This window comes from Tupaia chinensis, unplaced genomic scaffold (genome assembly GCF_000334495.1).
Source record: "Tupaia chinensis unplaced genomic scaffold, TupChi_1.0 Scaffold000017_1, whole genome shotgun sequence".
Lineage (NCBI taxonomy): Eukaryota > Metazoa > Chordata > Mammalia > Scandentia > Tupaiidae > Tupaia > Tupaia belangeri.
The window spans coordinates 329,604-345,823 of NW_006159447.1; the positions used below are offsets into that span (position 1 = coordinate 329,604).

Below are 16,220 nucleotides of genomic sequence, written 5' to 3' on the forward strand. Positions count from 1 at the left end.
CTGCTTCTGGAATCTTGAACCTTAGACAATTTTTTTTCAGCTCAAGAAAAAAAAATAATAATGACCAAGTGTTGGGATTGGAGATGTGGTTAAGAAACAAGTGCTGTTAGCAGGGATGGCACTATAGAGGATAAAGCAGAGGTCTCTGTCAGAAACAGTTCTTGAGGCTTGGAAAACAGTATGAATAGGATGCTTGGAAGTGAAGAGCTTCCTGATCCAGATTTTGCCAGGTAATTGTGCCTTTACTAATGTCAGCTGCAATTGTAAAGAAGGCAAAATGGAAAAATAAATATTTGTTCAATGACTGAGAAAAGCCAATTAGTTTTGCACCAATGAGAAATAATGCAGAACTTCTCATGTCTTCTAATAAATTGGCTCTCTCCACATTTATTTTCAAATGCATATTTACTGTACAAATGCACTTAAAAATTTAAGTAGCACTAGAATAAAATATATTCTGCAAGTCTTAGTAAAAGAAATAAGGCAATAAAATTTCATATTTTAAGAAAAAATTAAAATAGGGTCTACTTACATAATAATTTATCTAGTAACTTATTTTAATTGTTATTTTCTTTTTTTCTACATTTAATCATTGTACATCTACACAGCATACAAAATGAATTTTCCTACCATAAACACATTGCATATTAGTTCAGTCAAAGATATTACCAAACACATTATCATCAGCAGTTTATCTAGTAAATGTTTAAAGTGCCCTATTTTTTTGCTCCTTAAGTGCATCTTCTATGGACTTTTCTTCTTCCTAGTTATAATTTTTGTACCCTAAGGTAACTAAGAGCTGCTAATTAGCAGTACAGTTTCAAACTTAGTATCCTGCTAAGTTCAAATATTTTTATTTTTTTATAGACAAAAAAATTCAATTTGTTAAGTTTTTTTCTATGTTAGTTGACCTGACACCTAGATCCTGCAGATGCCACAGTGGTTACATTGCTGAACTCTCACATGGCTGACCACAGTTTGAGTCCTGAATCCGGAGGCTTGAAACTCACGCTAATTGTGTGTATATGCATGCCCAAGACCTCAGGAGGAGAATGGAGGAGAAGGGATTGCAGCATGGCCATGCCCCTTGGGGAGTGACTTCTCACTTTCCCTCTGTCTCTCCAGAGAGAAAACACACCCTATGGCAAAAAAAAAAAAAAAAAAATCCTTCTCTCTCAAAAAAAATCTTTATTCTGAATTGTTGTATACTACTCTCACTACTATAGCCATCCAACCATCCATTGAGTTCATAAAAAGTAACTTATTAACCCATGATATACCTGACACCATAGGAGAAGACTTGAAAAAGTCCATGTAAAAATAGAATTAAAGTTATGAGTTTATTTTGGACTCAAAAATTTTGCAATCCATGCATAATATTTTCACCATGTACACTTTCCATGAAATTTTGAAGACCCCATGTATATGCAGAGCTGGGGATACATGACTGAAACAGCCAAAGACCCTACCTACCAAGAGCTTATAACCTCATGGGGGTAGATGAGATGAGAAACAAACAGGATAACAGATGGTATAGCAATGAGAAGGCAGCATCCCTATGCACGGCTGGAAGAAGGGAGCTCTCCCAACAAGGAGCAGAACTAGAGGGCTATCTAAGAGACCTTTTCCTAGGCACTTAAGGTGTTCGTTTTTAGAGTGCTAATATTAAAAAACAAAAAAAAGCTAACCAGTTCAGCAGAAATGACCTACTATCAGATCTACCATACTGCTCCTAGAAGGGAGGCCACCGCTCAAGTCCTCGGGTTGTTGATTACCTTAGAGCCATTGTTACATCTACAGGTGCTCATTTAGCCAAGCAACTCTAAAATCTAATTGTTGTGTGCAACACACTTGTATTTGAAACCTGAGAGAAAGGAGTTTTGTATGGAAGTTCTTAGGGGGAAATGATGGGCAACTCATGCTTTTATTTAGTTTTTACACTTTACTCAATGTCTTAGTTAAATTTGATTTTTTTTTTTTTTGGTAGCCTTCCCATTTCCGCTCATCTACTGAATAAGTTGCTGAGTGTTTGTAAACACCATGCTGAAGAGTAATCATTGAAACCCTCTGAAAAAGAGATCTGCAATGTAGATGACAAGGATAATTTTGCCCTTAGGGTGTTGGAAAAGATATTATTTCTTGTGTACTGTCATTACTCCCACAGTTAGATTAAGCCAGAACAGATTCACCTTCTTGTGACATTTCCCTAAAATATAGGAAAAATATTTGGATTCATGTGACAAAGTAAATGTTTCATTCTAAGTCATGTTATAAGTTTCAGTGTCTATAATTTCAGACTCTAGAGAGTGAATTTATTTTTCTGAAGCCATGAAAAACTATACTATTGCACACGATGTGCAATATTGGTTTTGACTGACAGAGTCAGGTCTAAGAGGTCAAGAAATTAAGATTAGACCTTCTAATTTTTTGTGTTAACACTGAACGTAACTGGGCTGGTGATACACACTTTTCTCCTCATTCTTTGTTCAGGTTTTGTGAATAAATAATTTTAGACATAAGGATAAAATGGTGGCAGTACTGAGACACGTTTACTAGTTTGTGATTACTACGGTAGTATCACCTACCAAGTGTGTTTCTTTTCAAAGGCAATTCCCTCTTGTAAATTTTCAGAGTGGAAGTTATGTCTGTCTAAATTGCTAGAACTAACCATGGGCTTAGAACTCTCAGAAGTAGGAATTTATTAAGACTTGAGAGGAAGAGGCTGTGCCAATTGTTGGGCGGAGCAATGAGCTGAGTTGTCTTCTAGGGCTCTTTGCTTTTTTGAGTCACATTTCTCTTAATGAAAAACTTCAGTGAGCCTTAGCCCATTCAGTTTACTGGTAAATAAGACATGAGGCAGGAAGTTAGATCGCACTTACCGTCTCCTGGAGGAGTTACAGAACCGTGGCCACAACCATCAAACCACTCTGTACTAGGAGGTTGAAGACAAGCCTGCAAATTTCCCAACAGCACCAACAGGAGAGAAAATGGTTTTATTAGCCATCCCACTGTAGCAGTCACACACCAGACAGTAGCCTCACAAAAACACTGGTAAATTTAGTTAAAAAAAAAAAAAAGGTAGGCTTGGGGGTCCAGCCTGTGGTGTGGTGGCTAAGTAGCTGGATTCCACATGGCTGACTGTGCAATTTGAGTCCCAGACCCAGAAGCTTGAGAAACACCCTGGGTACATTTGTGTGCATACCCAAAATCCTGAAAGAAAGAATAGAAGGAGGAGAAAGGATTGTGGTGTGACCATTTCCCCAAGGAGTACTTCCTCTTTCTCTGTCTCTCTGTTGAGTGCACATGCCTTCTAGAAAATTTAAATAAAAGTGTGTGTGTGTGTGTGTGTGTGTGTGTGCATGTGTCATAAATGAATTAAGAATTCCATGAATATATTAGGATTGGGAGCCAGCAGTTAGCGTAATGGCTATGTCGCTGGACTCCCACGTAGTCGACCGTGGTTCGCATCCTGGACCCGGTGGCTTAAAACTCACGCCGGGAGAGTGTGCGTGCGTGCCCAAGATCCCGAGAGGAGAATGGAGGAGAAGGGATTGCGGCATGACCATGCCCCCTGGGGGGTGATTTCTTGCTTTCTATCTCTATGTCTCTCTCTGTCTGTCTGGCGCGCACACGTGCCCTATAGTAAAAACTTCTCCAAAAAAAAAAAAAAAGATATTAGGATATTCCTAGAGAATTGATTTCTCTAGATCTTACCCTAGGATCTCAGTGAAGAGAAAGACTTACTATCCATTGTCTGCCCTCTTGAATTTTAAACATACTTTGCTGAGTGTGTATGTTACATTTACATTTTTTTTTAATTTGCAAGAGGGTGTATAAATTTGCCAGAGACAGAGAGACAGAGAGAGAGGGACAAAGTATTACCCAATGTGGCATGGTCTCTCTCTAATCCCTTCTCCTGGATTTTTGGGCACACACCCATAGGCACTCATTGTTTGTTTGTTTTATTAATTTTTTAAAGTGCCAGGTCCACGATTCCAACTGCATGGTCACCCATGTGGGATTCCATCACCGTAACCACTCTATCATGGGGTCAGACCTGTGCTGCCTTTTTAAATGAAAAAGTTAAAATTTTTATTTAGCTGGCATTTGTTTTATATTTTATTCATTTTATCAACATATGGATTTTCAGGGTCAAGCAGTGGTGCAATGGTAACACCACTGGGTTAATATAGAGGAGGTCTAAGGTTCACACCCTGGGGCATTGCTGAGCACACCAGAGGCACATGTGGATGCCAGTGATCTGGGCTAGCTGAACTGGGTGGATCCAACTAAAGACCCTGTTGGGACTGGTTATCTATCTGTCATGCAAGAAAGAAAAAAATAAAGTTAAAATTGACTTCTCAATCACTAATGTGAATATTAAACATAATAAAGTACTTGGAAACTATTTTGTAAGTTTTATTGACAAGAATCTTCTGGGGTGGCATAGCAAAGTCATTTATGTTTTTTTGGTTTGAACATTGGGGCATGAAGAAGCAAAGTTACTTATATTTATTGACACATTGAACATCAATGAAAGAGAGGGAACTGAACTGATAGATTCCAAATTCACCAACAGAATACTTTCAACTTAGAAGCATGTTCATTCCAGCAGCAGTATGAGTGAAATTGGTGGTGAGGCTGGATTCATGTGTCAATTTGCTAGTACTGAGAGGTAATCCTGGAGCAATTTAATATACAGTTGAGTAGAAATTAGATAACCAATATACCTAACAGAGTTTGAATTAGTAGCTAATGAGCAGGTGGATTCAAATGGAATGTCCCCAGACTTTGAACATAGCCCATCCCAGAACAAAGAATGCATTTGAGCAGACAAAGTTCCCACTGAGTCCGCATTTTAGGACTAATAAATACTAATACTCTCACTTGAGTATTTTATTAAAAAGTTAAGGGAAAATGTCTATACAGTATGAAGTGGATAAGAAAAGAACTGTTCCTCATTTGTTGACAGCAACGTCCATAAAAATGATGATTCTAAGGAGTGATGGGAGATTAGGATTCACTGGGACCTTGCATTAATCAAAGAATTAATTTCTACTTCTGCTTCCTTCAGTAGAAATATTGGGTCATTGGAAAAGTCACAATGCACTTTTGCATAGAAAAATATGTCATGACCTTTCCAACAACCTAATAGTCCCAGGGACATCTGACTCTACTAGCTACCAGCTTTCTTGGAAACTAATACTTGACTAGGAAATGCAGTTGATGCCAAGTCTCAGTCTAGCCAACTCTTATCAAAAACTGTTCAGCCCCAGTCATGGTGGCACAAGTGGGAGAGTGCTGCTAGGTGATGTCTCAGGCTGCACAAGGGCCCAAGTTTGGTTCCTGGCCCAACCTAAACAGGCTCACCCGGCCCTAGCTAAGTAGGAGGCTAAGGCCAGAAGAATCTCATAGTGAGGCCTTACCATACCAGTTTTGTTCTTTCTCCCTTCTGTACTCTCTCTCTATTAATAAATAAAAATAAACTGCTTCTATTTTTTATATTGATTTTTGTTGCGTAAATAGTACTTACCATAAGAGAACATTGCCATTGTGTCACGGATTTTTTTAAAAAACAGTTTAATAAGGTTTACAATGCTTAAAATGAAACTTTAATTTTGTGAATGATAAGTGTTACATTTCTGGTGAAGACTCAGAGAAGACTCTTTGGTTTAGATTCTGAATGGCTAAGAATACTATTCTAGGCACGTAAACTTTAAAAATATCTTGCTATATATAATATTTGCAATAATGCTTTGTGCTCATTAAATAAACATTTTTGTTCTTTTTCTGAGTCAGTCAACTGCAAAGAGCACGATCGCTCCTGTCATCTGCTCATTGACTGACCAGTATCTGGGTGACCGAATACAGAACCAAGGGTCACAAACGGTAAAATGATGCCTCACTTGTCTTTGTTGAACGCCAATTTGAAGAACTCATCCCCTGATGGTAGTGGTGAGATTTGCTACAATTGGATTAGCAGAATTTTAAAATGCAGACTCACTGGAAGTGAATTTACTAATACCAAAGAAGAGACGAATTAGTTGCAAGGCCTTGTGCTTTCAAGCAGAAAAGACAGCTGCTGTCCCTTGATGCATTTTGGATTCGACGTGAAAAGCAATGGCTCAGTCTTTCAGAAGAAAGCTCTGAGGCGGCTTTTGTCTTGTTTCCTAGACTGTCTCCCCAGAGTCAGTCTTGTCAGCCACGAGTCAAATAAATCCAGGCTTCAAGATGGGGAGAAGATGAGCTATGCATTGCTCTCTTGGCATTCATCCGGGGACTTTCAGTGAAAATCCTCCCTAAGACGAATTATGGGCCCCTAAGGAATTTCACTAAAGGAAAGTAAACAGTACTCATAAAAATTAAATGGTGGCATTCTAGGTCATGACAAGAGTGCTTTATCATTATTTTTAATTTAGAAATTTAGTGCTTTAGTTTTTAGTGATATTCTGTGTGCTTATAGACCAAGGAGTTGCGATATTAGGAAGCATGTTTTTGTTTCTGTTTTGTTTTCTAAAGCCTTACAATCATGGCTTCGATCCTTTTAATTCTCTCTCGCTTACTATATATATTTTTTAAAAGAAGACAGACATACACAGTTATGAGACTATGAAGCTAGAGGCTTCAAAGTTTATAAGATTTAATCATATCTAGGCTAGAGGGTGGTTTTAAGGGTTAATTAGTCCAAGTTTGCAGAGTACTTAGAAAAGGAAGTGTGGTATATGGAAACTAATGGACAAAATATATACTTTGTAAACATTTTAGCTAAGTAACTCTAATACTTCCCCCATTCAAACATTGCTACTTTATTTTTGTATTATTTATTGTCATCTATGAGACTTAATCAAATATTTCTTTCATTGCTTTAGTATCAATATTTTATCACATCTTCCTTTTCTCAACAAATACAAATTACATTTTCACTGGAGCATTTCTACAGCTCAATCTCTTTAAAGATAAAAATGGTAAAAGAGAAAGGTTATATAGCTCTAATTTATCAAGAAAGAAATAAAAGTCAGATGACTTTCAGTGTATTCTTAAGTAATGCATGAAATATTGGAAATGGTTTGTTTTATACATGTTTATTTTAGATTAAAATGAAATTTTCATAATGCTCTCTAAAATACAATCCAATTAAATTTTCAATGTCTTTGTTTCTACTTTTCTGGGAGAAACTTTTAAGAAAAAAACACACTGCAGTAATAACCACAAAATCACCTTGTTAAGGAAATGCTACCCAACTTGGAAATAATATCTTTAGAGTGTGTGTGGGACTACTTAAACTCAGAATCATCAGTAGGTGATTATACTGGTTGAGTCTGAATTTCCTCTTCTATTGTAGAAGAAAGCTCCTCAGTGAAGGTTGATTTTGAATGGTTCTCTTCTGGTCGAGAGGATTGTAAAATAGACATGAATCTATAACTTGAGAAAGTTGAGGTCAGAGAGTTTGAGATCTACCCAAAGTTGAACAGCTGATGGCAGGTTCAAATTTCCAGATCTTCCTTCCAAAAATCTCTACTTCTTTGATAGATTTTTTTTATTCATTATCATTCTTAGCCTTCTGTTAAGACTAGGGCCAATTTCTCAGGGACAGTCAAGAGTACATAGCAACCCACCACTGTATAAAACTGACTATACGCCAGAGACTGTACTAAGATATTTTATATACACTCTCACTTTTCCTCTTCTGTAAGATGGGTTCTATTCTTTTGTTTGTTTTTTGAGAGAGATTTTTACCACAGGGCATGTGCAGTCACAGGAGAGACAGACAGAAAGTGAGAACTCAGCCCTCGGGGGTGGGGCTGGGCTATGCCACAGTCCCTTCTCCTCCATTCTCCTCTCAATATGTTGGCCATGCATGCACAAGCGCCTGGTGTGAGTTTCAAGCCCCTGGTCTGGGACTTGAGTGGCAGTTGACTATGTAAGAGTCCAGCACCTTAGCCGCTATGCCAAGATGACCCCAAGATGGATTCTATTAATGCCTCTACTTTACAGGTGAAAAACTAAAACATCCAGAGGTCTGACAAATTATTTGTTCAAGATCACACATCTAAGGATATGGTCAAACCAAAAACTAAAACTAAGTATCTAATCTGGAAGCCTATATATTAAATCACTTCTCCACACTGCTTCTCCACAGAAGCAAGAAAGAGCCAAACATAATGAAAGTCTACATTTATTATTTTAAAACAGGTGCACTTTTGCATCTCTTTTTAAAAGACAGTTCCATGCAAACAACAGTGACCTGAGGTATTTCTGCACTATGAATAAATTCTGAGAATGCGAAGTGTGAGAATTTGCTATTTTGGTGTTTAGGGAGAATTACAATTGTTTTGTATAACCACACACATCCTCTCTCTACAACTGAAATATCACACAGTGTGTAAGACACTTGTGTAAATTATTTTTGCACAAATATTATCTACTGTTTGTAAAATACCATTAAGGAATGACTGCTGGCAACAGCTAGCACTGGGGAGCCAAATCAGTTCTTCGGTTATACCAATGATGTCCTGGTGGCTGACAGAATATTTATTGCCAGAGGTAACTGTTAATAGATTGCCTTTTGCCCCTTCAATTGCTGCAAGCTTGTGATGGAGAGTGGGCGGAGAGGACAACCTGTAATTCAGGATGGCTTGGAAGCTGGTTGCCTAGGAAACCGGGATGAGGAGCATAATTCCCACCGAAACCAACTGTCAACAAGACAGTGGATTTTCTTTTTTTGATCGGTTGTTTTCCAAATACATATCCTGTGCTGAGTGTGGAACCTGATGAGGGTTGCTAGTCTTTGGTGGGCAGTTCACGCCAAAGCAGACCAAAGGCTAATCAGGGAAATTTTCCATAAACATTTTACTGACAAGACAGTAGGGAGGGGGATGATGGTGTGTTTAAATGAGTTTGTAAGAAAATAAGGTGATCAAAAACATGAAAATTTTCCATAGCATATCATGCAGGCAATTCTTGATCACAAATAATTGCATCTAAATATATTTAACATCTAAATATATACAGCAGCAAAACATACTAGCATAAGAATTGTATTTGCTGCAACCCACTGTTCCCTGCTCTTAAGTTACTCACAACAGTACTCTGGTCTACAGTAATCATCTTTAAGAATAGCACACAGAGGAGGCCAGCAGATGGAGCAGTGCTTATGTCGCTGAACTCCTGCATGGTCGATTATGGTTTGAGTCCTAGACCTGGTGTCTTAAAACACACCTGTATGCCCAAGGTCCTGGGAGGAGAATGGAAGAGAAGGTATTGTAGTATGGCCATCCCCATGGGGGGGTCATTTCTCACTTTCTCTCTCACTGTCTCTGTCTTTCTCTCTCTGGTGAGTGCTCATGGCCTAAGGGAAAAATCTTAAAAAAAAAAAAAAAAAGAATAGCATATAGAAATGTACGGACTTTTGAAGAAAATGGTCTCTAATTTCCCAACACTCAAAAATATGCATATTAATTTAAAATGTAAAATATATCATACATGCACATGTATATATTTCATAGGCATGTGTATGTGTGTATATATGTGTATATATATATATTTAAGTTGAGCCATACGAAATTACTGATATTAGACCAAATAGGAACTGTTTAAAATAGCAATTTTATGTAGTTCAACTTATAGGTAAACAGAAGAGATCATAGAATTTTTTTTTTTTGTACCATATCTTCTTGTCCATTTTTGTTTAGGTTTCCCATTCCCTCATTTATCCATCTTGACTTTACCCTATTGACCCTCTCTTACCAACTCTCCCCTTCCCCCACAAGCAATCCACGTTAAGAATTCACCATAAAGGATGTATAATCCTTTATAATTGAGGTTAGCAGAACTGTAGCTACTTTGAAATCAAGAAAGGCCTCGAATGAGGCCCAGTACTGAATCACAGAGAGATCTATTTGAAGGATGGTCAGATGAGAAACCACACATGGGTATTTGAAGTAAAACAGGAATCGGAATCTTTACTTACGGGAAAGTGGTTGAATTTGATTGATTAGGGTGAGAAATGATTTTCATGTGCTTGTATTTTGTACCTATAAATACAGAGAACAAGTTGTGCTTTTCTTTTCTTTTCTTTTCTTTTCTTTTCTTTTCTTTTCTTTTCTTTTTTTTTTTTTTTTTTGGTTTGGTTGCTCTAGAGCACATGTGCTCACCAGAAAGACAGAGAGAGACAGAGACACAGAAAGCGAGAAATCGCCCTCCAGCGGGAATGGCCATGCCGCAATCCCTTCTCCTCCATTCTCCTCTCGGGATCCTGGGCATGCACACACACGCGCCGGGCGTGATTTCCAGCCACTGGGTCCGGCACTCGAGCCGTGGTTGACTATGTGGGAGTTCAGCAATATAGCCATTACTCTTACTGCTGGTCCCAAGTTGTGCTTTTCAAGGCAATTTTCTGGTGCTTATTGCCTGGCTCTCTGTAGTTGCAGAACTAAGTTCCTTCTTCTTTAGCCTCTGACTCTTGTTTCATTGACCCGGTGAAGCTGCTGGATTTAGTTTTCCAGTAACAATAGAATCACAAGCAGATACAAATGTATCTGTGCATCCATATTTGTACTAGTGACAGTTTGTGGTATGAGGTCTCAACCTTTCAGGTGGCTTTTTGCCTGCTAATATCTTTTTTTTTTCTTTTTTGAGACGTTTATGCTATAGGATGTGTGTGCTTGCTGGAGAGACAGAAACAGACAAAAAGTGAGAAATCACCTCCCAGGAGGGATGGCCTTGTCACAATCCCTTCTCCTCCAGTCTCCACTTGGGATTTTGTCATGCATGCACATGCACTTGGCATGAGTTTTAAGCCACCAGGTTCAGGACTCGAACCACGGTTGACTATGTAGGAGTCCAACAACGTAACCATTACACCATCTGCTGGTCTCGCTTGCTAATATCTTAGGCCAAAATTTTTTTCCTGCATTTGAAGATTGCTTATCTTCTTGGCATTTATCCTTAATGGATTTTAGCCTGATTTTAAGTAGTTTCCTCATTTCTGTTGTTACCTCACTTGCATCTTATTTCTCACGGATGTTCTAGAAACTACTCACAAATGATTCAATCTGTAAAGTCATGTCTCACAGAGAGATTGGTAATTCTTTTATGATTTCCTATGTTTGCCTTCACAGAATAACCTATTATTTTGCAAAGTTAAGAGTAAGGCTATCTAAAGTTAAGTACTTTGGGTTTTATTCTGTTAATACAAGACCCAGAATTTTATTTCTTCTCCTGGAAGGAAAAATGGGCACCTTATAGCCATTTCTCCAGTTCTAACTGTTGGAGCAAAGTTACTGATCAGTTAGGCAGTGGGGTCATATAAGAGCTTAGAATTTATTTTATACATGAATGTGTTTGAAGTCTTAAGATTAAGAAGAAGTATAGCTCCACCGCAGAAGTGACAGGAAACCTAACATTCTCACTGTCTGGGGCTGGCAGGTGGCATGGTGGTTAAGGACGCTGGGCTCCCACATGGTCGACTATGGTTTGAGTCCCAGACCTGGCAGCTTGCTTTCTCACTTTCTCTCTGCACTGCCCCCCACTCCCACCCCCATCCTTTTTCCTCTCTGGTAAAATTCAAATAAATAAACAAAACAATTCTTTAAAAGAGAAAAACATTCTCACTGTCGGTCAAAGGAGACTTCTGCCCTTACTGCTTACTGCAGTTGCCACTCAACACAATTCTCCTTGTAGGGGACAATTTGTAGCTCTTTAGGCCGCTGTGGGAAATCTCTGATCAACAAGATGAGCAGATCTTCATGATTCTAGGCCCACTGGGTTGTTCAGGGACTAATGTACTGAGTTTCCTCACTAGAAAGTAAACCTTGACAGAGGGAGAAGGCAATAAGGACTCAGTGGCCCGGGGTTTACTCACCCCCCCTATTTGGCACCCGCTCACTGGTGCATGCATCTCTCTGTGCAAGTCTCAGATACTTTTTGGTGCCCACACAAATGCATGCTGCTTGATCAGGCTCTCTCAGTTGGGCTATAGCCCCTACTCTTGTTTGGAAAGCAAAGTGCTTTGTAATGAAGTATAACGTCAACTACTAGGAGTTTGGGAGTTGAAGGTCTCTTGGGAGCAACTCAGAAGGTTCTACTAGTACACGCTGGGATTAGTATACTTCATAATTTTCTTGTGAAAATCTTTTCTCTGTAGAGAGTCCCCTGGCCAAGGAGAACACAGTTCACTGGTTTGAGTCCCAGACCTGGCAGCTTGCTTTCTCACTTTCTCTCTGCACTGCCCCCCACTCCCACCCCCCATCCTTTTTCCTCTCTGGTAAAATTCAAATAAATAAACAAAACAATTCTTTAAAAGAGAAAAACATTCTCACTGTCGGTCAAAGGAGACTTCTGCCCTTACTGCTTACTGCAGTTGCCACTCAACACAATTCTCCTTGTAGGGGACAATTTGTAGCTCTTTAGGCCGCTGTGGGAAATCTCTGATCAACAAGATGAGCAGATCTTCATGATTCTAGGCCCACTGGGTTGTTCAGGGACTAATGTACTGAGTTTCCTCACTAGAAAGTGAACCTTGACAGAGGGAGAAGGCAATAAGGACTCAGTGGCCCGGGGTTTACTCACCCCCCCTATTTGGCACCCGCTCACTGGTGCATGCATCTCTCTGTGCAAGTCTCAGATACTTTTTGGTGCCCACACAAATGCATGCTGCTTGATCAGGCTCTCTCAGTTGGGCTATAGCCCCTACTCTTGTTTGGAAAGCAAAGTGCTTTGTAATGAAGTATAACGTCAACTACTAGGAGTTTGGGAGTTGAAGGTCTCTTGGGAGCAACTCAGAAGGTTCTACTAGTACACGCTGGGATTAGTATACTTCATAATTTTCTTGTGAAAATCTTTTCTCTGTAGAGAGTCCCCTGGCCAAGGAGAACACAGTTCACTCTGGTTCTTGAAGAATTGAGAGCTGTTATTTACTTGGAAGCTGAGTCTACCTTTCCATTGTCTGTCAGAAAAATTTCAAAGCTGGGGAACCAGCAGTTAGCGTAATGGCTATGTCGCTGGACGCCCACGTAGTCGACCGCAGTTCGTGTCCCGGACCCGGTGGCTTAAAACTCACGCCGGGCGCGTGTGCCTGCGTGCCCAAGATCCCGAGAGGAGAAAGGAGGAGAAGGGATTGCGGCGTGATCATCCCCCCTGGGGGGTGATTTCTTGCTTTCTGTCTCTATGTCTCTCTCTGTCTGTCTGGCGAGCGCACGCGCCCTACAGTGAAAATCTCTCAAAAAAAAAAATATAAAAAAAAAAAAATTTCAAAGCTGCTGCACCAGGAACTGTCTCAGTTCACAAACCTCAGGAACTAATGACCCTTGTCCACCCCCTCAGTACTGAAATCCCCAAATGGTCCTCAGGGAGGTGAAGTAAATCCTGACAGCTGCTTAGAGGTCATCTTAGAATGAAATCCCAGAAGGAATGGTTTTAGAGAAGCATGGGGGGAAAAAACGAGGAGGAAAAAATGAAGTTAGTATACATAAGAGAAGCTATTTGCAGCTTACCCAGGTGTGCTCTGAAAGTCAAACCCCTACATCAGCAATTAGCTAGAAACCTTAAGCTCCTCTATCTCTTAGCACGATCAAATCAGAGAGCATGGGAAACACACACACACACACACACACACACACACACACTTCATGGGGTCCTACCTGCAAGTCTTAGAAAAACAGTTTCCATGGGTGGAAGAATGAGACCAGGTAACATACTAAGGAGGCTGTGATTTTAGCAGACTTCCCAAGAACACTGATGTAGGAGGTTCATTATTTTAATTCCTCGGAGGTATTTCTTTTGTTTTTTTCTTTGGAAAGTGTGTAAATAATTGCAGGACTGCTCTGTTTCCAAAACTGGACAGTGAGTTAAACAACAACTACAACGACAACAGGTCTTATCCTGGCCACCATGGAATTTCTTGAAAGAACTTACCTCGTGAACGACAAAGCCACCAAGATGTATGCCTTCTCACTAGACAGGTAACAGATACCCATGTCTGATACACAATTTTCTGTGTCTTGAATATTCAACAGATTCCCTACATCCTATTCCTTCAGAATGGTAAACTTTTGCTTTGTAATCTGGGGGTATTTTGTAACATTTTGTGAGTCATGGACTGACTTGTGTAATTCATATCTTAGAAAACGTAATACTTTGTATAGGTCGATTTGATCATTTAAATATTCTAAGTGATGAATATTTATCTTAATGAATATTTCATCTGCATTTTTTTCTCCTCAAAAAGACACATTACCAATCTAATATGTTTACTTTTCTTTACCTTGATTATTCCCATTTTAAGGTAGATAGTGAGTTTTTAAAAATGTTTCGAAAAAAACTAAGACTTTTCAATTACATAGCAAAACTGTGATTATATTAATCTTCAAATTAATTGCTATCTTCTTAATCAAAAAATACCATTATCAATATATACACATATAATAAATATGATTGATTATATTGCTTACATAGTTCTAGTTCCACAGTGCCAGGTACAATATATTCATTTATTTTTCACTTGTTTGTAACAATTATTGACTGAACACATCTGTGCTAAGTGCTGGACATATAATGGAAGGAAATTTCTAGCCCCAGAACTAGCCCCTTGAAACTTGTACCTAAGGTGAAATGTGTATAAAAATGGGAAATTTCAAACTAGCATATTCGTGTTATGCTGGGCTCTTTAAAAAAATACATAAAGAAAATCTCAGCTTTATCTAGACTTCGGGGTCAGATAAAGCTTTTGCAGAAGTGACAGGGTACAAACTGAAAAATAAAAGGGAAGTCAATAGGGTTAAGGAAACCCTACATAGATAGTAGGCTTAGGTAAGTTTTCCAGACTGGAATAATTAATTGCATGGTAAAGACAGAGACATGTAAAAATGGTAGTGCAGTGTGTTTGGCAAGTTCAGTTCTAGGGAGAGCAAAGAGAAATATACTTAGTGTGTGTATATATATTTATATGAATACAAATCTTAAATTAACTCACATTAGAAACTGAATTTAAGAGAATACTTACTAACATTATGTGTAATGTTTTTGTTTCATGGAATCTAATTTTCTGAAGAAGTAATATCATGCTTGATGGAATCAAATATTTTAGGAACTATCAAATAACTGTTTTTCCACCAACATTTTTTATAGCTTTTATGGTTTTTCATAGTATGCAAGCAGTAGGTGACAATCAAATCAAGTATATTACAAAATATCTTTTACAATGATATTTATAACTTTGACTCAAATGTTTGATAGTCTGGCACATCTATTATCTCATATTGGAAGAATTATTTTTCTTAGAGAAGAATTGTAGATGTAATTCATTGATGTCATAAATATAAAAAAATAGCTTCATGTTAGGTCAGACAGGAATTTTGTAAAACAAAATGTTACTACTCTGAGCACTATAAATGGAACATCTCTATATTAGTAAAATGTCAGTACTCCTCTTTTCATGAAAATACACTGTTAGCACCTTATTGAACAAATAGGCTGGCCATTTATAATCATAAGGTCTTATTCAGTTCACTAATAACTACGGTTTTCATGACACAGAGCTTATAAAAACTGTCAAACTTATTTTTATTTTTTGTCAGATAAAAAGATTAAATCTGAAAGAGATCATGTATCCTGGTCTCTTTTTTATCAGGTAAGAAAATGAATGCCCTTTCTTTCTCTTCAATGGTGGAGTAAATTTCTTTGGCCTATTATTTCTACTCTTCAAAGCTTTGACCATATTTGAGTGGATGGGATACTACCAGGATTTATTCATTAATAGCACATCCACATTTTTTGATGCATCATAGCATTTGCTTTTTATAACCTTCTTCTTAAAATAATACTTTTTAGAATTCACATCATTTTTCACATCAAGAGCCTGTACTGCATCTAGAGATACTTAGATCACTTTGCTCTAATGAGATGATGAGGAATGTATTTTAACTTGGTTTTAAACTTCTTTTGGAATAAGTTAAAAAGATCTTTGGGGAATTTAGGGAAAATGCAAAATTCTGCCTCCTCTTGAGTACTATTAATATCATTGGTATAAACATTCCAAAACAAAATTGGTAAAATACATAAAAATACTTAGAAATTTAAGTACTTTTTGACCAAATAATTAGCCCTTTAGGGATACATTTTAAGGAGATAACAGTATATTGAGCAAAGATCAAATATAATGATATGCATTGCTTATACGAACAAATAATTGGAAAAGAATGAATTGTTCAGTAATAGGAAAT

The 16,220-nt window shown here is 38.1% G+C and overlaps 1 protein-coding gene across 1 annotated transcript in view; it reads left to right on the forward strand.

The window, feature by feature from the left end:
• The first annotated feature begins 13,393 nt into the window (after window positions 1–13,393).
• SLC30A8 (solute carrier family 30 member 8) overlaps window positions 13,394–16,220 on the forward strand; it is a 30,154-nt gene continuing 27,327 nt past the window's right edge. The window contains exon 1 of the mRNA XM_006140045.2: window positions 13,394–13,961. Coding sequence (XP_006140107.1) covers window positions 13,891–13,961 — 71 coding nt within the window. The 5' untranslated portion in view covers window positions 13,394–13,890. The remainder of the gene's footprint in view (window positions 13,962–16,220) is intronic.